The sequence below is a fragment of the Pyricularia pennisetigena genome, chromosome 2 (genome assembly GCF_004337985.1).
Source record: "Pyricularia pennisetigena strain Br36 chromosome 2, whole genome shotgun sequence".
Taxonomy (NCBI): domain Eukaryota; kingdom Fungi; phylum Ascomycota; class Sordariomycetes; order Magnaporthales; family Pyriculariaceae; genus Pyricularia; species Pyricularia pennisetigena.
In genome coordinates, this window is record NC_043741.1 from 3,556,730 (window position 1) to 3,578,989 (window position 22,260).

General features: G+C 52.1%; 3 protein-coding genes across 3 annotated transcripts; 2 read left to right on the top strand and 1 right to left on the bottom strand.

Annotated features, from left to right (window-relative positions):
- Nucleotides 1–811: 811 nt before the first annotated feature.
- PpBr36_00980 (uncharacterized protein) lies at nucleotides 812–2,672 on the top strand (the record flags this gene model as incomplete). Its single annotated transcript, XM_029888169.1, has 3 exons — nucleotides 812–863; nucleotides 955–1,496; nucleotides 1,581–2,672. The coding sequence occupies 3 exons, from the start codon at nucleotides 812–814 to the stop codon at nucleotides 2,670–2,672; spliced, it is 1,686 nt and encodes a 561-aa protein (XP_029751775.1).
- A 1,743-nt stretch (nucleotides 2,673–4,415) lies between these two features.
- PpBr36_00981 (uncharacterized protein) lies at nucleotides 4,416–12,129 on the bottom strand (the record flags this gene model as incomplete). Its single annotated transcript, XM_029888170.1, has 3 exons — nucleotides 4,416–7,221; nucleotides 7,280–7,386; nucleotides 7,444–12,129. The coding sequence occupies 3 exons, from the start codon at nucleotides 12,127–12,129 to the stop codon at nucleotides 4,416–4,418; spliced, it is 7,599 nt and encodes a 2,532-aa protein (XP_029751774.1).
- A 935-nt stretch (nucleotides 12,130–13,064) lies between these two features.
- Nucleotides 13,065–14,842, top strand: PpBr36_00982 (uncharacterized protein; the record flags this gene model as incomplete). Its single annotated transcript, XM_029888171.1, has 3 exons — nucleotides 13,065–13,107; nucleotides 13,293–13,683; nucleotides 13,762–14,842. 3 exons carry the CDS (start codon nucleotides 13,065–13,067, stop codon nucleotides 14,840–14,842), a joined length of 1,515 nt encoding a protein of 504 aa, XP_029751773.1.
- Between the last annotated feature and the right edge of the window lie 7,418 nt (nucleotides 14,843–22,260).

The window sequence follows — 22,260 nt, forward strand, 5'->3', positions numbered from 1 at the left end:
CCTATCCCGTTCCTTGTACTGCAATTCGCTCTCTCGTCAGGCTGGCCCACGACAAGAATTCAATCCACAGCCTTGTTCGTGTTCCTATTTTCCCTTGCCTTTCATCGCGACTGTCGTTTCCCCGTCGCAAGCGCCCACAAAAGAAGACAGTAATCACACACCCGTCGCAAACCGGCAAGACCAACGACCGGTGCGACCGTTCCCGAAGATCAGACTAAGCGATTTGAGACAAGAAAAAAAAAAAAAAAAAAAAAAAAAAAACCACGCGAAAGGGAGCAGTCACGACTGAGACTTCTGCAAGAATTCGTTGTCAGAGGTCAGCACTACTGTATCGCAGCACGCGCACGACTTCCCGATTTGGGTGACAACAGTCGAAATATCAACACCGCCAACTCCGCCAATAGACCCTATCGACCTACTTTTTCTATATTCTTGCATTGCTCGGTTCCACTCTCCAGCGCCGCGAAGCGAACCTAGCCCGATTTACCGGTGGCTCCTCACTGCTATGCCTAGGACGAGCCCTAGTGAAACTTCTAGATCGGATCTGCAAACCGGGTCGAACAGGCTGCTGCAACTCAAGGATCGAATTGCAAGCACAGCTGATATCGCATTTCGTTGAGCGGTGTCAGTCAGTCTAGCTTTTGGTACCTCTTGCAGCGCTGGAAACGCTTGGCTTTTTCGAGGGACTGGCTCGCTCGCAGTCTTCCCCGCCTACTCACCTAGCATCGTTGCGTACACAGAGCTGCATAGCGCTGGCGACGACGGTAGCCATCCTCAATTGCGCCCTGCGCCCGCCCGAGAAGCCGGAGCCATGGGGCTCACTTTCAATACAACATGCAATGCCACGCTGGATGAGATGAGAAGTAAGCTGGACTTGGGCGCACAGAATATCTTGGGAGGCAAATCTTTATACCTGCGCGGATGCTGACATTATCTATCTCTTTGTGAGCACAGTCGGACCCGAAGATGAGATACCCATCGTTGGCCCCTTGCGATTCCACGACCTTGCCCTGATAATTGCCTCGGCATCGACATTAGTGGCTGTCTCCTTGAGTCTCTTCTTGATATTCATGCATGCGACACATTACACCAAACCCAATGAGCAGCGGCACATTATTAGGATCCTCTTCATGGTGCCAGTCTACGCCCTGACCTCGCTACTCTCGCTACGATATTATTGGCACGCCATATACTTCACAATCATCTCCGAGTGCTACGAAGCCTTTGCTATTTCGGCCTTCTTCGCCCTAATGTGCCATTACATTGCTCCGGATCTTCACGAGCAAAAGAAGTTCTTCCGAGCGTTGACGCCGATCAAGCCATGGGTGTGGCCACTCGACTGGTTCCGCGCCTGCTGCTGTGGCCAAAGAGGGCCTTGGAGGACACCGGCTAACGGGCTCACTTGGTTCAACATCATCTGGATTGGTATCTACCACTACATCGTCATTCGAGTTGCGTGCACAGTCACCGCCGTTGTCACGCACTATTTCCACAAGGTACGTTCTTGGCGACGGGATTAAGCCGATCTGTCATTTGAAGTTATGAAACCAGACGACTGACTCTTATCACGCAACTCTCAGTACTGTGAAAGCAGCAACAGCCCGGTGTTTGCGCACATTTGGGTGATTGCTATTGTTTTCATCGCAGTTGGCATTGCCATGTACTGCCTGATTCAGTTCTATGTTCAGCTAAAGGATGAGCTGGCGCAACATCGACCTTTTTTGAAGATATGCGCCATCAAGCTCGTTGTTTTTCTCTCTTTTTGGCAGTCGGCTTCTATCTCGGTGGCAACGGCGCAACTGGAGATTGTCAAGCCGAATGAGGTTATTGCGTATCCAGACCTCAAGGTCGGGATTCCATCTCTGCTTCTCTGTGTCGAGATGGCACTCTTTGCCATCTTGCACATCTGGGCCTTCCCCTATTCGCCATACCGCGTTGGGGCTAAGCCTACCTTCTACCCGGTGCCAGACCCATCGAGTGGAGCAACACCCAAACAGAACGTACAATCGCCTCCTTCGGGAGGGTTCCTTGGCCTAGCTGCCCTTTGGGATGCCTTGAATATATGGGATTTCATCAAGGCTTTTGGTAGAGGTATCAGATGGCTCTTTGTCGGAGTCAAGAAAAGGGGAAGCGATGGCTCATACGGGGGTCACAGACGAAAAGGAAGCAACACCAGCAGCGGGGATCTTGATCTTGGGAACCTGGCAAAGAGCAGGAACGGGTTCACCAGTACGGATCACCTACCAATCGCGAATCAGTTCCGGCGTAGCAAGTTCATGTTCGGTGGAGGAGGTAACGGCTCCTCCAACAACACGACAGGCAACGGCTCACGCAGCCTCGCCAGGCCACGACTGTCGCCTGTGCCTCAAAGTCCGCTTAGTGTCAACAGACCGACGAGTGTAGATGAAGAAGACAGCGGGCTGATCGCAAACGCGGCCGAGCCTGGTAGGCGTAGTGTCCCAGAACCCCCATCGCCGTATCAAGACCACTACCCGGGAGATCACCCCAACCATTCTATGGCGGCGTTCCCATTTCCACCTGGGGCTTCTGGAAACCAACCGCAGCCTCAGGGTGAGATGTCATACTCCCAGCCTATCACACCTACTAGGAATTTCTCACGGGGTGGTTCGCAGGCTCCCCCTGGTCGAGTACTTCTTGGGCAACAGAGATGAAATGTGTGACGAAAGCGACGATTTTCAGTTTTTTCTTTTTCTTGTTTTCTTTCTTACGGCAAGCGTGGTTCTAGGCTACCTTATACACCAGGCCTAGACCGAACACCAGACTCCTTTCTCACCATGGGCCAATAAAAGTTTTGGCGCTTGTTTCCTTTGATAATGATAGGCGGGATACCCTTGAAATTTGACATTGAACCAGTTGCAATGGCCGCTTGCATTTAGTGGCGGCTCAACAACCAGCACATGCATACTTTCCTGTTTTCTTGCTTCATGCCTCCTGAACTTTTCGAATTTTTACAAGAAAAATACAAACATAGTATGACGTGTCTGACAAATAGCGGGCAGCCTATGATGGATGACCTTGTACAGTCTATTGTTATCGTGTGGTTATTTTCAACCAAGGTTTTATTAACAAGCTAAGTCTTGCAGAGCCTACCGACTATCCAGCTGGTAACTTTGGTTTTATTGTGTTGCTGTCATGCGGAAATACACTATGATCTGGAGCTAGATAATAAAGAAAAACCTGGGTTTGAGATGGTCTTTCCGATTCATATTTCCGATAGTCGCTATTGATACCTAGACAACCACCCTAGCGACTATAGCTTGAACTTTCTCTGGACGACTGAACGATAAATATGTTTGCAATAATATCTGGGCCATCAAACTGGCATTTCGCGACCTCCCCTGGCACGTCAGATGGCACCGTCAGACGGGATGGATTGGCGCGAACTTGGTTTGGACCATTTTCTATAGACAAAAAGACACGCAAGGACGGAGGGGTATCATCATGTGTATATTTTACATTAGACCAGAGCATGCCAGCTCCGGAAACATAACCGCGCCGCACTGGCGTTTTGTCTATGTTTTATATGTTTGCACAAAACATTCAACCTTTTTTTTTTTTTTTTTTTGTCGCCAAGCCCTATCATGCTTGTCCCTCCCTCGTGAGAACGGTGTATCTCTAGGTCGTTCTTGTATTTTCTTTTAGGATCGATTTTCTTTTGTATGTATAGAGCCGGGAAATATCGGTTTGAAATATCCTCTTTGGCATTCCTTGCCTCACATTTTCGTAGTCGTGCTGAGACAGCGGATGCCTTGCATTTTGAAGGCGGATGAGAATATGGCATTGCAAATTATAGGTAGGTTGGTACTTTTTGAGAGTCGAATGCAAAATATCCGCGTGGTTGAAAAAAAAAAGGTAAGAAAAAAAAAAAGACGTTACGTAAAATAGAATGAGATGGTTTGGTGTAGGACTAAGGAAAGTATTTGTAGAGTGGTTGCGATTTCACTCGTGGCTTCAAGAACAGAGCCATAGTTTTCCCCCTCTTGTCAGACCTGACTTAAAAGTCTTGCCCGCGCCAGGACTTTTTGCGACCGCTGCTGGTATGTGCCTTTCTTGATAATGAGAAAAAAAAGACAAAGTAATATTCTTTGTTGCCGTAAATTCCTTCTTCTCTCAACTTCCTTCGAGATAAACAGCCGCAAAACTTCCAACCAGACAGATGGCAATTTTGGTGGACATGAATCATACCCAACGCTGGGGCGGAAGCCGGTAGTCGCGGATAAGTGAAATAAATAAAAAAAATACCCCCCCTCAAGTGAGCTCCTCCATCGCAAATGTATAACGAGCCAGAAATATGTTGCTGCTTGGATCTTGATGGTGACAGCTCCATCCAAGTCCAGCAGTGGCTGGTTGGGCAGAGCTTGGACAGATCAACCATCTTATCGACGCATGGCCTCCTAGCGCCGCTGCCGCTTGTCACGATCACTCGACAGCCCTGTAGCATCCTCGGACCGCCGTTTCCTGCTGCCACGATCATCCCTCCCTCCACTGCCGCCACCATCCCTTCGGTCATCCGAAGACCTCGGCTGCGGCATGCCGGATCCTCCTCCACTACGACCGCCTCTGCCGCTTCCACCGCCGGGCATCCTTTCACCGCCACCGCCGCCGCTCGAATGGTCGCGAGGTCCGTCCCCACGGTGCCGAGACTCGCGACCACTACCCCCGAGAGACTCCCGACCACCGGTAGGGTTTGAAACGGCTTCACGCCCGCCGCCACCGGTTGAGTCGCGAATAGACCCCCTCCTAGACGAGCTTTCGCGCTCACCCTCCCGACCATGGCCACTGCCGCCACCGCTGCCACCGCTGCCGGGTGCTCCGCTCCTCCTATCGCGACCACTTTCGCGATGCTCTCTCGATTCCCTTTCACCACGGTCACCACGGTCACCGCGATCAACACTGCGATCTCTGCTGCTGCGACGAGGTCTGCCAGAGCGAGATTCGCGGTGCTCTTTGCGGTTTGACGACCGCTCGTGGTCACGAGCATCTCGACTGCTGTTGCCGTTGGGGCCATGATTACCGTAGTCCGTTGCGGGTCCGCCCCTTGGCATGTCGCTGCCGAAAGAAGACGAATGTCCACGATCGCCGGGGAGGTCACGAAGCATCGGGTTAGTACGCTCCTGAGTGGGCGTCGATGTCGGCGAATCACCAGTTAGAATGCGGGCATCTGAGCCCGGGACACTACGTCCACCACCCATCCTATTGTTGTTGTAGTTACCCCGGTTACCGTCGTTATAGCTCGCCCTGTTCTCCTGGCCTGCCTTTTCTAGAGTTGTGTTGATGCTGTCCATCATTGCGCGCGGGCCTCGATTCCTGTTACGGTCATTGGCCGAACCAGGCCCCGAAGGAACCGAGTGGGGACCGCGAGGGTCCGAGCCAGGTGTGTGTGATGGAATATTGGATGGGGGAAGGGGACCCCGTCCAGTGTGTGACGGCCTGTCGGGCGTATGGAGAGGTGGCCCCATGGGTTGCCGTGGGCCCGAAGATGCTGGTGGCTGTGACGGCACCGGCCGCGAGCTCATTTGGTTTAAGCGACTGGGGTTGACAGGAATGGAATTCGCAGACACAGGCCCGGCAGAGTTAGGGCCGGATGAGCTGTGCATTATGGGGCCACCTTGGCCCGGTCCAGAGCCAGGCGCGCCTGTTCCGCTCACTAGACGCATCCGGTCTGGATGAACACCGGTCGTTGGAGAGGGGGCTACCGTGCTCGTGGGAGACGCAGCGGCTGAACCCGTGTCAAACTGACCACGATTCCTGCGAGTCGAACCCCTCCCAGACGCAGGACCTGTCGGAGGCTGACGGTCAGGTGATGTACCGCGTTGTACGTCTCCATTAGCTCCTCGTCCCTCGGGCCATGATGGTGCTTGAGGGCCGCTAGTGTCCAGCGAGCTCAAGCGTGAGGACTCCCTAGCTCCCCTTCCCCGAGGTCCTGACGGAGGGCCAGAGTGCGATCCTGAATGACCTTCAGAGGCTACGGACTGGATCTGGTTGAGCCGGCCGTAGTTGGGATCGTGGTGGCTCAAGCGACCAATATCCTGGTCATGCGGGTGTCGTGGGCGGTCCCCAGAACTTCGCTCAGCCTCACGATCTCTATACTTGTCGCGAGGCGCGTTGTGCATTGGGCCCTCTCCGCCATATGACTCTCGACCGGGTGGCCCTGTGTGCTCAGCATGGAAGCCTCTGCTGCCCCGGCCTTGGTTGCGTTCCCGATCTGAGGAAATAGTTTCAATGCGGAATTGTTCACCTCGGGGTGGTGGTGATGGAGGCCGAGCGGGTTGGGGACGTTGCCGGGAATCATCTCGAGGAGATCGCGTGGGCGAGGGGCGCCTTTCACGGTGAGGCGCAGCGCGATCAGTAGGAAACATTCCCGGGTGTTCCTCTGCTAGCAATCGAGCACGCGCCGGGTTGATAGTGGGCTCCTGGGGATCGCCTGCACCAGGCGGAAGTGCTGATCCACGGGGTGCGCCCGAGGAATCTCGTGATGTTTCACGAGGGCCGGACCTACCGCCATCGTGAGACCGCGGGCCAGTGTTCCTATCTCTGGGTAGATCCTTCAGATTGTCCCTTGGTAAATCCCTAGTCGAGTCCCTTGCTGAATCCCTCGAGGGCCTAGACTCCCTCTCCGAGACTGACTCTATCCGACGTGAGGACTGATCGTTCCTAGAACCCCTATCTTTATCCGAAGGGCGACCAGCTTCTCTAGAGGTGGTACTGTTATTGTCGGAGCCGCGCCGCTCAGACCCTGCGAAGTCTCGGGCAGGTCGTTCGGAACGCGTCGAATCCGTGGTACGGGTATCACGCGTCTCTCTCGAGTCCCTGACATCCCTAATGTCTCGCGATTCTCGCGGCTCTCTTGTTTCGCGAGCATCCCGAGGCTCACGATTACTTCTGACATCTCTAGACTCTCGCGAATCGCCTCGAGAATTGTGATTGTTACGTGACAGGCCCTGCCCGGGCATGGGGACATCCGGCCGCTTTGGAAGTTCTGGTCGTTTGGGAAGCCCTGCAATGTTGCCAGTAGGGAGCGTAGACGGAGCAGGGGACTTTTGGGCTGTGTCTTTGTCACTCGCGAGAACTGGTTTCTTCTCATGAGACTGTGAGGAAGTTGGCATTGACTGAGAAGTTGATTTGTTGTTTGATCCCCGTCCATCCTTGACTTCGCCATCCTCGACATCAGTCCTCCTAGCACCACTGGAGGTACTTGTGCTATTCGAGTTAGTGTCATGAGCACATGAAAGAGGGAAGATTTGCAAAAATTACGTACCCGTTTGCGCTCTTGGGCATGAACTCGGGGGCACTGGGTCGGAGGGTTTTGGGGGCATCCTGCTGAGACTCGCTTGCGACTTTGGCCTCCTCTTGTGGCTCCCCGCTCTGGTTTGGTGTTAGCGATTGAGCAGTGGTATAAGGGTCGCGGTGGTGTATACTTACAATATTAGGTCGGAAAGCTTGTACCATCACCCACTTTGGCTTCCTGCGCTTCAGGCTAGATTCTACCATTCCTGCAGCTGTCGCGAGGTCGGCATGCCGGTCCTTCTCGCGGACCTTGATCGCATCCAGCTGCTGAGCGAATTGGCTTCCCATGAAGTCCACAGCGGGGAAGACCTCAACGATGGAACTCAGAACACTGATGGCATTTCGAATATGCATCCACTCCGAGCCTTGGAGGCACGACTTCAACGCTGTATTCAAGTTTTTATGCCAGCCGTACAGCAGGTCTCTGAAAGGATCGTGCTCGACAAATGACTGCGGGACACCTTTATCGTCGATGGTGGTTGCGAAACCTAGATAGATCCGCTTGCCAGTCTTGGCAAACAGCCCTAGTCCCTTTTCCTCATATAATGCCTTGCTGCGATGCCAAGATGCAAGGTCGGCAAGAACAAAACGCAAAAACCGGCCGAAGTGGACAGCCTCGTTCATTGTGCAGGTGAAAATCATAGTCCTCAGTCGGTTGGCGTTGAAGAGACGATCGTAGAGGGTCATGAGCTTGAAGTTGGGAACGCGATTCTCGTGGAGGAATTTGACTGCCCGGAAGGTGTAGATCGAGTCCGTGGCGGTGAGAAGAAGCCTTGGCAGCAGACATTGCTCTATGAGAGTGTCGTGTACAGCGTTGGGGTTGGCATCAGCAGGGAACCAAGATGGCTTTCCTTTGGCTACCCGTATTCTTATTTTGAGGTTGCTCTCCGCCAGCTGCACCATCTCCTCTCGCAATTGTTTCGAAATATTCTCGAGGCTTGTCCTCCGTTCAGCCTTCTTCTGCTGGCCCGCTTTAGACATATCCGACCGATCTCTTATCGTTTCTTCAAGTTGCGAACGAAGTCGGCTGTTCTCTGCCTCATAACTCGACTGTGGAACGGCAATATCGGAGAGTTGGAGCGACCAGAAAATCGCGTAAAACTCAGGGCTCATCGACTTCAGCACTTCAGGACTCAATAGAGGTTGCACTGCTGCCGACAAGGGCTGCAGGAGCTCTAGGAACTGATCGCCGTTGCGCGCACCATCGGCCGCAGGGCCGGCTGCATCAGTCTGAGAACTCTGTGCGGCCGATGAGTCCTTCTGAACTGCAGCTGTCGGCTCGCCCATAGTGATGTCAGGCGACCCCTCAACAGCAGTGCTCATCGGAACATCCCCTTCTGCATCCGCAGCCGGGGCGGAAACGGCCTGGGCTTGGGTGAGCTCGTCCTTAGGCGACGGAAGAGCAGCTGCCTTTGGTGGGTTCCTGATGAAAGTGAGACTACCACGACCAATCATGAAAGCCAGGCTGGGGTCCAAGCCAAATTCACCAAGCAGCGAAACCAGGTCCGGAACAGTGGCGTCAAACCGGTCCGGTTCGAGATTGCTGCGCAGCAAGTCCAGAAACTGACTTAAGATCTTCTGTGTGCTATCAACAACGCTCGCCAAGTACTTGATGTGCGCTTCGTCCTCGGGTATCCTGTAAATGGCGACCTGCCGGTATTGGGCAATGCTGACCAGTAACCGGCCAGCCAAGTCATTGCTCAGCAAAGCCCTCATCAGTCTGAGGGCACTCTTTTGCGTCGATGCATCAAACCGCTTGTCCTGAACGTTGATCAGCGTCTGCTTTCGTAGAATAGGTCCGCCAGTCATCGCCTCGAGTTGAGCATCGGTGAAATCCACGTCTGAGACCACACCACCCATCGAGGTGATGAGCCTTTCGAGAATGACTAGATCCGTTGAGTTGCCCTTGCAAAGCTGTTCGTTGACATAGAGAAGGACAGGTGTGGGATTGAGGTTCGCATAACGGCGGAAGACTTGGCCGGAAAACTTGGAGAGAGCCTGAAGCCACTGGCTTGTGTTGAGTACCGATGCCGAAGACGTACGACTTCTCGATGTGCTGAGAGAGTTCAGCAGGGACCATAAGAGCACATCGTAGCCCAGATCTGTGAAGTACTTGGCGCACTCGATAAAGGCCTCGATGAGGTTGCTGTACGCTTCTATCTGCTCGAGCGCGACCTTGAAGACTATCCCTGGTGATGAGTATGCAGCTTTCGCCATGGTTCGCGCCATTTTTTTTATGTTATCGGCAGACAAGCGTTTCATTGTGCCCTGAGTGTTGAGTCGAGTAACCTCAAATGCCTCTCTCATCCCAGGTAGCCTGGAAGTCGGCCCTTCGTACCAGTCAGCGTATATGCTATACCGTACATGTGTTGGGTACAGTTTCAGCATTGCCCAGACGGCGTCGACAAGGTAAGAGTTCTCTCCAGTGTGGCTGAGGGCGGGAACAAGGAGGCGCTGTAACAATGCTCGCCAACGTTCATAGTTCTCTGGCGATTTGTCCATGTGCAAACTGTGGGTACCTATGGCGGTCAATTTTGCAAGCAATGTGGCGTGGAGGCCGATGTGAACGCCTGATATGTTGAGTAACGTGTTACAAAGTGTGAGCACGTCTTCGATGTCCTGACAAACTGGGATGTTGTCGTTCCACTCGTTGAAGTAGTAGCGGTAGTTCTGGCCTTCCAAATGATCCATTTTGTCGGGATGGGGCCACCGGAGGAATCGCCTAGGTGTGGGATCAGTCAGACGAAGATCCCCCTTGGGAACTCCAGTCTGATCCAGGTCAATGATCTTTTTAGGTGGACAGGCCAGCACATTATCTACATTGGCAGGGACGGGAGCGGCCTCCAAGTAGACTTTATCGATGGCATATTCCAGAATACGGTGCAGACCTGGCAGGACCTTCGGCCCCGCGAGTTCTACAAGCCAAGGAAACCGACCAATGATGAAAAGCGCCTCTGGAAGTGCACCAATGAGTAGCAAATGTTCTAGCAGCAGGCACTTCTGGTCGAATATGTCGTCGTCCTCCTGGCTGCCCTTGTTCTTTGCGTCTTTGCCATTGCGGTCACTGTCAGGCTTGGAAGCAGTATTTTCGCCCAAGCGTCTGGACGATTGGTTGGTAGTCCCGGGTGGGAGAGTATCATCCGAGAGTGCTCCAGCCGCCGCCAAGGCGTTGGAAGCGGCACCTGGTCGGTTCTTTGCTCGCTGTCTTCTAAGCTCCTTCTCCAGCTCTTCTTGATATTCCTTCATCTCCTCGTCAGGGTGATACACGTGAGGGTATAAATCAGTGAGTGAGATGAAGCCGATTTTGATGAGAACGGCGGCAACCCATAGGAGGTTCCCCGGGACTTTCGTTCCTTCGTTTTCCGGTGTTTGGTAGAATCTGAGCTTGAAGCCAAGGATTTGTGCGGCAGTCCGGTTGCCTCGAGCTGGAAGTGTCTTTGTCGTCTTGATCCACTCCCGCTCGGTTTCACTGTAGCCAGAGTCTTCATCACTCTCTATTAGGCGCTGCAAGTCCGCATCTGCGACCTGCCGAGCCCCAAGTTCGTAAAACGCGTCCATGTTGATGTCGCGAACACGCTTCCAGAAAGCTACGTCCCTGGCGAGCTTATTCTTCTGAAAAGCAGCCTCATGGTCGCTTTCTGTCAGCCCGTCGCCAGCAAGCTCTGGGCAAGCCCAACGTGGGAGACCACTAAAGATCGCCGTGTCATCGGACTTGGACAGGGTGCGCGGCCACCAAGAGCTGATGCGAAGGAACTTGAGGAATGGGCGAAGTTGCTTGACTATTGTAGCTGCAAAGACATCGAGGCTGATATCGAAAACGCGGCCAACGTCCAGGTCGAACGTGCCAATCAGTCCCTTGACCCTCTCAAAGGTCGCCTGAGCGGCATCCCAGGGGTAGTCGGCGTCTAGATCCGCCCTCAGGCTGGTATATAGCTCGTTAACCAGCTTGGAGAAACCCTCAGACTCCTCCCTTAGCAGGTTGTAGTTTGCCTGACGATAAAGCAGGTTTGTTGATTGACGGATTCCGACCTTGACGAAAGTTTCACGTATCAGGCCCAGTTGCGCCATGAACTGAGGGTCCAAGATCTGCCTCATGAGCGAATGCGGAATCTCTGTTGCCACCATCAAGTCACAGAGCGGATCCCGGAACTGGATAGTCTCGACGTCCATGAAAATCGAGACCGTGTCAAGAAAAAGGATTCGCGGATCGAAAGCAAACTGGCTGGCCGTCACTTCTGTGTCCGTCTGCACAATCTCTTTGACTATTCCACCTGCATCTACAGGATCTATCCGAGAGTCGAGAGCCGAGTGTAGCAGCTCCTGAAATAGAGCAGATACCTCGGTAGCATCCTCATCGTTCCGGGACTGTACACCATGATCGATGACGGCCTGACGTCCACCCGTCTTCCACGAGCCTATACGCTCTTCTGTGACAATAGAGTAGTCATAGTTGGGGAATGTGGGCGAAGGCGGGGCAGAAGGGGGTGCGGAGATCGGCGCAGTCATTAGAGGTGCCGGCGCTGCATGCGATGAAGCGCTTGGCGGTCGTGTTGACGTAGGGGATGTAGGTGATGCCGCCGGGGCCCCAGAGTTGTGGTTCGAGGTGCTCTGCGTCGAATCGCGACGGTCGCTCCGGCTGCTTCGGGTCTGGCGTCCACCACGGCCACCTCGACCGCCGCCACCTCCACTTCCACCTCCACCATCGGGGTGTGAAACATCGTGACGGCCAAGGAATGTGTGTTCGGGGCGATGAGGAGATGGTCGGTTGCCCGAAGCGTCGATCGATGGTCGATCCGAATGTCTCTTGCGTTTGGGAGGCATTCTGCTCCTCTCCTAGATGCGGCAGTGGTAAGAAATTGAAGACATGTATGTGAGGCTATCGGCGCGCCGGCGAGGTAGCAACTCGTCCCGGAGCGGCAATGCTTGACGCGGAAGATTAATTGTGGCTTTGGAATGAATCGGTGGGGCGGAGGCTCATGTCGGAGTCGGGCCTAGGTAAATACTGGGTGTGGTGGTTCTTTTGGAGGCTGATGCCAAAGTGAGGCAGGGCGCCAAATGGCGGCTAGAGAAAAGTCGAATCTAGGTAAAACAGGCGCGGATCGATGCCGGCAGAAGGGGAGAAAAGTCGAACAGAAGAAAAGGATGAAAGAGTGTGGTAATCAGTCAGGTAGCCTGATTTTTGAACAAAAAAAAAACCGATGCAGTTTGTGCTTTGTTTGTGGCTCCAATTACCCGGCAAACTGCAGCTATTTGGTGGGCTTGGACTACAAGTGATGATGTTTTCGCGTGAAGCCAGTCAATGATGGAACTGGGGCGGCGCGCGCGTGCGTGGTTGGGTTCAAGCCTCACTTGATCGGAAGGCTGCGTGTGGCTGAATCTGGAGCTGGGGATTATTGCGGTACGTGTGCTTTTGGTTGGCCCATCTGGCAAGCCCCACATCCTGCCGGTGACCTACAGTGGAGCAGAGTCCGGTTCGGCGCCGGGTCTTGTCAGGAGGGGAGAATGGCCGGGATAGACATGCGCTAGATGAGATTAATAATCCCGCGATGGTTGATGAAGAAGAGTCACTCTTTTTTCCCCAAGCCATGCCGATCCTATTACTATTTACAGCGCAAACTCATCCATCCATCTGCAAATTATTGTCGGTCGCGCGTATCCTTTCTCAACTTTCTAACATTTGCTTCGTTTCAGGGGACTATTTTTCAAAGAAAATACCTGTCCACTTAAGGAACACGCACTATTTCGTGCATAGAACCATGTCGTCTTCATCGCCAACTGGTGGAGAGAGGCTGCATTACGGTCAGTAACACACAACAAGTCCACAAATATCTCATTGTTTTCCTATTTTCTTTTTTTCCGTTTTCTTTTTTTTCACAATATGATGCAACATTGTATCTTCACTTCATTCTCCTTCACATCATCACGCTTTCCCCTCGGTGACCCCTCCTGGCCGATATCGGAATCGATGACTGAATACCTGTAAGAAAGAACGCGGAGCCAGCCGGAGAACCCCTTCGCCACTCTCATTCCGGACCAGCAGATAGCGATCATACCATCCTTCACCTTGGAGTCTGGCGTGACGCTTCGCAATGTGCCCGTGGCGTACACAACCAGGGGCCAGCTGAATGCGGCCGGCGACAATGCCATGGTCATATGCCATGCCCTGACAGGAAGCGCTGACGTTGCCGACTGGTGGGGTCCGCTGTTGGGCGGCCCTGGTCGTGCCTTCGACACCTCGAGGTTCTTCATCGTTTGTATGAACAGTCTGGGGAGCCCATACGGCACGGCCAGCCCGGTTACCGCCAAGGATGGTGACGCGAGCCTGGGGCAATACGGCCCCGAATTTCCCCTTACTACTATTCGCGATGACGTAAAGTAAGTGTGCTCTGGGGCATTTCATGACGGCAGCTATGTTTTCGCGGGACGTATAGATACTAACTGAGGCGATTGCAGCTTGCACAAGATGCTACTGGACGACCTTGGTATCAAGCAAGTGGCCGCGGTCATCGGTGGCTCTCTGGGAGGCATGTTCGTTCTAGAGTGGGCTTACTTTGGAAAAGACTATGTTCGCTGCATCGTCCCAATAGCCACTTCTAGCCGCCACAGTGCTTGGGGGATCAGCTGGGGCGAGGCACAACGGCAGAGCATTTACGCGGATCCCAAGTACAATGACGGATACTACTCCTTCTCGGATCCTCCCTCTACCGGACTCGGAGCCGCTCGTATGTCGGCACTGCTGACCTACCGAAGCCGGAACTCCTTCGAGGCCCGTTTCGGTCGGAACATACCTGATCCGTCACGGCGCCAGACAATAAGAGAACGCCCCCGGCCCAGCACGCCATCCGAGGCCCACTTCCATATTCATAACGACGGCCACAACATCTCCCGGGACGGCCTATCCCGACACAATAGCAATGGACAGGGGAACAAAATAGCGAATACCGATAAGAACCCTACCGTTAACGCTGCCGCGACGCAAGCGGCTGCCGAGGACCGATCAATGGATCCCCAGTTCCACGGCCCTGAGAAAAAGGAAAGTCTCACCGGCGGAGATGCTGTGCCGACCTCAACCTACTTTTCCGCGCAATCCTACCTACGATACCAGGGCGAGAAGTTTGTCAAGCGTTTTGATAGCAACTGCTACATCGCTATGACTCGAAAGCTCGACACGCACGACGTTTCGCGTAGCCGTGCCCCGTCGATTGCAGATGCGCTGGCCATGATTGAGCAGCCCACGTTGGTTCTGGGGATTGAAAGCGACGGACTCTTCACCTTTGCAGAGCAAGAGGAGATAGCTGAGCACGTACCCAACGCGCGACTGGAGAAGATTGACAGCCCGGAGGGGCATGACGCCTTTTTGCTGCAATTCGAACAGGTCAATCGCTACACCCTCGAGTTCTTGCGGGAAGTGCTTCCAGACATCATGGAGAAGGATGGCGATGGTAGCTCGCAGACAGTGGAGAGTTCTGTGGGACAGCTAACCAAGTCCAGCACCTTTGGTGAGGCCGAGGTCGATGATATTACGGCATGGTAGTGTATCTAGATACTTTCAGCTTTAATCAACTTGGCTGTAACATCGATGTGATACTTTGACTTTGAGAAGCATGCTTTATATGTTCCCATTCCCATAATCATGTTAGCTACTGTCTTGATACATTTTCAACGTCACATATCTGATATACTGGATCTTGGGGGTCTGAGGGCGGTCGGCAGGATGTTGACGGTCTTTCATATATACAATCCAAGTCCAAGTCCAGAGGTTAGTCGCTGATCATATTTGAATATGGGTGCAATATCATTCCTCTTTTCTTTCTTTCTCTCTTTTTGTTATTTTCTTTTCTTTTTCTTCCTCGCTTTGAAAAACTTGCCAACTTGACTGCTTATTCCTGAACCATTTACCCGTGATGGACTCGTCCTTGCGCAGATCACCATGTTTGAAGTTAGGCTCGAATCAGGGGCTCAGTCTCGCATTTCATTATTGGATGGCAATTCTTTCCGGTCCAAAGATGCAAAAGAGTGAGGGCTCCTAAAGAGATGCTATATCTGAGGGCCAAAAGTGCATGGTTTGTCGCCTCCGGCTAACCAACTCTAAAGCGGCTTTATAAGGCACAGAGGCGGCTATGTATCAGCGGCACCGGCGAGCAACGTCGATGAGGAAAGGGGGGTTTGAAAAAAAAAAGAAAAAAAAAAGGAGCTAGGATCAAAGCCCTAGACTCCTGGGCTGGGCTGAGCTGGTCTCGCTTACTCTCTCCCGCGCTTGGAGTTCGACTCGCTTGTGCCGGCAAGGATCTCCGACAAGGCCGGCAGAACTGGTCTTTGATCTTGGTTAAAGCGACACGTCAGGGAAATGATCGCGGAGAACGACGGCAATACTCTGTGGGGAAACTCGGAGTCAAGATCTAGGCGAGCTTGGCGAGGTGTTGAAAAACGTAAAGCAAAACAACAAAAAGAGTAAACAATTCATCCAGAGAGAGCGCTTTTGCAGATCCCAGAGTCAATGTCGAGATGGTGTCATAATATAAACGGTGTGCCCTCTTCTCCTGCTTGTCTAGTCGGCTTACCCGCCACCCTACCCGGAAAGTATAGGATATGATCAGTCAGCTGCAGCGGGCAGCCGTCGTTTAAAATAAATCAACCAACAAGCCTCTTCTCTAGACTAGTTATTCGCTTAGTTACCGCATTCTGGCACCATGCCTTGACAGAAGAACTAGAGTGTTACGAGCATCTTCTCCCCACCTTCGCCAAGCAAACCGATCGAGGCCTGGATCGGGCGCTTACACCACACGCCCCTCCCTCAATTCTCCAGCTTGCACCGAAGGTGCAGCAAAAGAAAAAGAAAGAAAAAAGGAAAAGAAACAAGGTGGGCGGACCGACATGGGCCGGAATAGACGCGATTGATGGACAAATTAGCATATATTCGCCCAGGCGAGGGTTAGGGGTAGTATGCATACTTGGCATGTTCTGCTTCCCGGTAGCGGGTTGCAAAATATCCACATCGACGTTGCAGTGCGGCCCTTGGATCGTGTTTGGCGCGGAAGCGCAAAAGGGAGTGTCAAGTAATATTCGAAACACCCGTGTTTGTGGAGGCTCGGCATTGAGGGGGGTTTCAATTGGCACGGGAGGTGACAGGAAGCGGGACCTGACTCTGTTGCTTTGGCGTAAATCTCGGTTGTAATATGGAAAGCAGATGGCGCAGTCGCACAACATGTTGGAACTCTTGCAAACCACCTGATTCTGTCTGGGTGCTGAAAATGCGATGGGTGTTTTCATATTTTTGTTTATCCTGCCGAGTCCTTTCACTCCTCCTTCTCCTCCCCACTACTTCTTCTCGTCCTGCATTTTCTCCAACATCAAGCCACACACACGCACACACACACACCCACTTCACCGGTCAGGCCAGGCCCGAGGCCCGAGACTACTGCCGCGGCGGTCCATCCCCTCCGGTGTCACTCAAGAAGCTTGCAACATAACATGTCCCGTTCTGGCCCGCCCTGCAGGGGGCGGGGTCGAAAGAACTTCGGCCGCGATCTCATGCAGGTTCAAAGCCTATTAAATTGCTGTCAATATATGCACAATGTGGCCGTCCATTGAGATGCCCCCTTGGGGAGGGGGGGATACTAAATAGTCTTGGACGTCATTCTTTTTTTTTTTTTTTTTTTTTTTTTTTTTTGGAGGGGGTTTCCGATTCATGTTGTTGATCCAATCATTTTGTCTTGTATGCCAACAAACCCTGATGGTTTATACCAATTCACAAGCCAAGATCTCGGTATGTAAAGGATACCTATATGTGAATCGTCAGTGGCTCCTTCGGAGCTGAAAGAATAATGGCACGAGAGCCAAGTCTGGGAGACATGTGATTCCTGCGGCCAAATGCTGGCTCTGCGGAGCTTTGCTGGGGATGTGATGTCCAAGCCGCCGCTTGGAATCCAGAATATCATTGAGCAAAGTTAAATTCCCCAAGTATCAGTCAGGTCACAGTAGCTAGACGCATCAATCATTGCCAGCGCCTCGACCATGAACAAGTTAAGATCGTAGAACGACGACAGGTGGGGCTTAAGCCTTCTCTGAATATGCACCAAAGTGGGTGAGTATTTCCCTGCTATTTTGGTCAAGAAGTGTGGTTTGTTCGTTCGGGGCACAACATTTCGAGTTGCTGCTCATGGAAAAATCGACATACAGCCCGACCGGTCAAACATATTGCGACTGCGGTATTTGGGACTCATCGGGCTTAACCGAGCGGACCCCGTCCAATCAGCATGTAAAGGTGCATCACCTAACATACATGGATGTTATTTGTTACAACTTCATCTGGTTATTACAATTACCTGGATCTAGCTCTATATCCCCTGCAAACGATACTCCCTATACAGGTGACATCAGAAGAAACTCATGAAGTCGCGAAGGTTATATCGACTCAACATATACCGTCCCCAGTGGGATCATGGCTGCACTTGTGCAGTATCGCGGCAAGCTGGGCCGAATATCCCGGCCCCATGGTAGGGTAGGCTTCACTGAAGCCATCCGACGCCAACCTTGGAAATAGGTGAATCATCCGGCTTTCCACAGCAGAAACACTTTCCCAGCCCTGTCAAACATGCCAACCGGTCGAGCCAGGCTATCGATATCCTGGTTCAAAAGAAGAATGGGCGTTGTCGCTTTGGCGCAAGTTGCCGGTTCAGCCCCAGTACTGGTTCCGGCTCGCAGATCATCTTTCCTTGCTTGGCCCGGGGTTTGCAGCTCCTGATGGTCGGCGGAGGACCGAGACAAGCCCTAGCCGCCTGCCTTCACCAAAGTTCATACAGCCGAGGACTCCCGTGTAACCTTCGACTTCGATGCACATTTTCCGTCCAGATTTGGCCAAATTTGTGAGCAGGGTAGCAGGCATATTTTTTAATGTGTATGTACACTCCGAGATAGCTGGGCCGGGTAGTTCTCGAAGTAAAGAATCAAAGAGCCATAATCACCTCGCCATAGCGTGGTCAAGTGTTGCCATCGTTACAATATGAGCCGTGCATCTGAGGAGAAGCAGGACGACATTTGACAGATGCAAGGGCCTGTCTGGGCGGGGAAGAAAGGAGAAATGTTCATGAGGGGCCCAACCCTGAGTTTGGCAAGTTTGGTTCGGGCCAACCAATCCGAACAGCAATCATAAAACAGCCTAGTTTGCCGTCGTTCAAGCAGTGAGAAGTCGTGATCTCTGGCATGTGGCCTGCATCGTCGACGGCGGGGAAGCTGGCTCAAATCCACTTTGCTTATTACAAAGCTTGAATGGGTATAGAATGTCCGGCCCCCATATGTACTATACCTTCCTCCGGTTCCAAACAAAGCTGAGAAAGGCCACGGGTGGTGGGAAAGGAGAATCGCCTGGACTTGAAGATTCTCATTGTCGACGGCTGCAAACAGCTTTCTGCTTTCATGCCATCCGTAACTTAGTCAACCATGGGAAACAGGTAGCCAAGTCAATTGTGTGCAAGCGCTGACACGATTGGTGGTGCCCTGTTATTTCTTCAGAGAGTGACATGATAGCCTATCATTAGCCTAGCCGCCCAGACTGCCCAGATGCACTGCCGGGAGCGAAGATGCAGCACCGGCGGAGGCACATGGAGCAGGAATAGGGTGGTGTGTTTAATGCAATGAGGCGGCATGCAAGGGAAGCGAGCTGAACCCCCTTCCTCATCCGAGTTCCAATCCTGTCATCCATGGGTTTATCTCCCGAATGCTCAGATAGAAAATCAGGGGCTGATGTGATTGTCGCCCCTTTGTTTGATAGCATGGTCGGGCCAGTTAGCTATTCAGCCAGCCCCATGAGCCGGGCAAAGTAGGCGGCCAACGAACCACTCGACTCGGTTGATCGGCTGGTCGGTCTTCTTCCCGAAATGCCGAGATAGGCAGCTAAAGTTTTCTTATCACAGTTCCGCGACGTTCAACAACACAGCTGCGAAACAATTCCCAAGAACACAGCACAGACCCTGCCACGCCCAGACCGTTACAAGGTTTATTTGCGGGGTTCGGGATATTACAACCTACTGTATGAGTAGGTAACAGAGCTTTATCAAGGGTTCCAAGCGTTCAACGGAGTGTCGCGTTCAATTTTGAGTTGAAGTACGGGGTCAATCATTTTCCTCTTGCTTTACCGATAAAGCGTGGAGAAGGAGAAGATCAAAGTGTCGTGGAACTCGGCGTGAGTTCGGGGGAAATGACTACGTGGTAACTACTGAGTCTGTCAGATAGGAGTGGATGGGTCCAGAAAAAAAAAGAAAAGGAAGGAATCAATGATGAGATAGGCGTCGTACGTTCCTGTCAAGCTGACGAAAATGGAAGGTACGTACCTGCACCTATCTACTACCTAGGAGGTGCCTTACAACAGACAGATAAAAGCTCCTTCTTCTCCCCACGGGGTTTATCCCAAGGTTCCTGCTGGCTCGGTTGAAATGCATCCAGACCCGCCTAGCGCGCTTGAGGTTTCCTATACCGTGTATGTTTCCATCCGCTTTTCGGCAACATCAGGGGTCGGAACGTGGGGGGCACAGCGCCGTCCGCGCGCTTTTGCTTGGCCCAAGACTTTGCCTGCTGGGCGTGCCATCCGTATACAAACCTCTTTCATCATATCATGGGACAGGCCGGATGATGGTCTTTGTTCCAACTCTAAAAGCAGAGTAAAAATTTCGTCATGGGATCCATATCCTCTCATCCGCTGTCACTTGGCGAATTTTCATCGGTGCGCAATCGGCCATGTCGATGGCCTCAGCGTTGCATTCACTTATCCACTCGCTGATGAGATTGCTGGACATTTTATCTGTGGCAGTATCGAACGAACCCTGTCGAGCGGGTATTTGCGCACGTCATCGTCTGGGGTTAAGTCGCAAGAATGAAAGCCAAGCCAGGCCTTAGTATGGCTAGCCGCATCGCATCTATTGTGCGTGCGTTCGAAGTACCAAGTTGTTCACTGTCGATACTAGTCTATTGTCTTCTTTTTACCTTACTCTTCGTATTACCATACTTAAACAAGCCTTCGTATTGCAACTTTCTCGGGGGGTTGTTGTTGCTCCTTTCTTTTATTCTGACCCCTCTTAATACGCGCATAGTGATTGATTGATACTGACGCCATGTCCGGTTCATCCATGGGCCAGAAAGATAACACACACCACCAACGTTGACTATTGATTGGTTAACCGCGATAAGGCCTGTCATGACTCTCGCCGTGTCAAGTTGATCGGATCTGTTTGGCAAACCATTGTCTCATTCGCTTGTCTGATGCTGTCCGTTGACCGGATTGTCACATCCCTCATTTTACCCCCCACCCCGCATTGTCAAAATTCTGTGCCCCGGGAAGTTCCCCAGCTCTGGCTACTGGACCTGGGCGGGCTGGGGATGCATGATAAGGAAAAAGAGACACAACACACACACACACACACACACACACACCTCATGCTGTGCCAAATCAAATGTCAGCAACGCTATTGAGATACTGGGCTTTCCTAGACCGCGCAAGCTAAGCCTACCATTTTTAGGCAAAGAAAGCGGGCGCTGCTCAACAAGAGTAAAAGAAAACAAGGGATTTAACAGCCATCCCCAAAACATTACGGTTTCCGTATTCACAATTATTTCCCAAGTTACAAAGCCAGACGTACATGCACAATAATATTGCAACACAAAAACCTGCGCAACCCACGCCTTGGCATCTGTGGTGACACCGGCCTGAGGAATGGATCGATCACAAATCAGTATTACATGTTACACCTATTACCTAAACTCTTCACACTACCTACCCACTTTGTTTCCTTTTACCGGCTTTGTTGATCATCCCACATTTTCTTGCACAAGCATTTTTCTTCACAGTAGCATTACTAGCCAAGATTGTTTCGACAAAACCGGGCTTGGCAACTCCAAATCAGAGCTCTCTGTCCCCAAGTCTCCACAACTATCTACCGGTTGCTGTGTGTGTTGTTTTCCTCCTTCTCTTTCTTTCATTGTTTGTTTAGTCTGCCCCTCATCCGTGGATATAAGTACCATCCCGATGAGAAATGGGGCCACCCCAAAAAAAGATAACACTCTATGCATACTGTAGATAGATATATATATATATGTAAGTTACATTACAGAAATGTCTGGTTTTGACGCAGCACCTAGTCATGTATCATTACGGAATAACACCCACCGCGCCTTGGGGGTGGGTTAAGGTGGGCTCTTTTGACGTAAATGTGTGGAGGACGATAAAAAGCTGGGGCTGCCAAGAAAAGGGAGAAAAGTTAAGAGATTGAGAAACAGACAAATGAGGCAAGGAAGGTCCAAAGGGTCTCCTCGAAAGGAAGGAAAGGCTAATCTAGATTTTCACAGAAGAAAGAAATGAAAGACGCACATCTTGCTCGCGTGGGAAATGATTGGCCAAATATAGCTTTGGGGACAGGACCCGGATGGGCGTGTGTTGCGGCTGAGGACCTTGTCTGGCGCGATGATGAATCAGCTGCGCGCCTTCAGGTCTGACAATTCGCAAATCCCTTGCATAAGGGCATAAGGTGAGAGAGGGAACCAGCAGACAATAAGCCATGATAATCGTTATTACCCNNGGGGGGGGGGGACGACGACCCCTTCCCCCGCCAGGCCCGGGGAACATGGACCCATGGAAATACGTATTTGTGCAAATGGTGAGCCTTGCTTCTTGCGCCAATAAAACCCACGGGGGGTAGCATGATACGATAGCCTCTGGACCGAAGAAAAAAAAGTTAAAGACCAAAGAGAGGAGGGGGGTAGAGGGGGTGGGATATCGGGGAAATGGGCTGGGGCTGACGTGATCCTTCCTTGGTGGCGGTGACACATTTCATTACTTGCCTTTGGCGGCTCATACTCAGCATGGACTTATTTGATAGCTGAGCAAAGGGATGAGCAGAAAAAAAAAAAAGTTTGACAGCGGAAATCCCCGAGGTACAGAGTGTTGAAGGTTCTTCCGCTGTT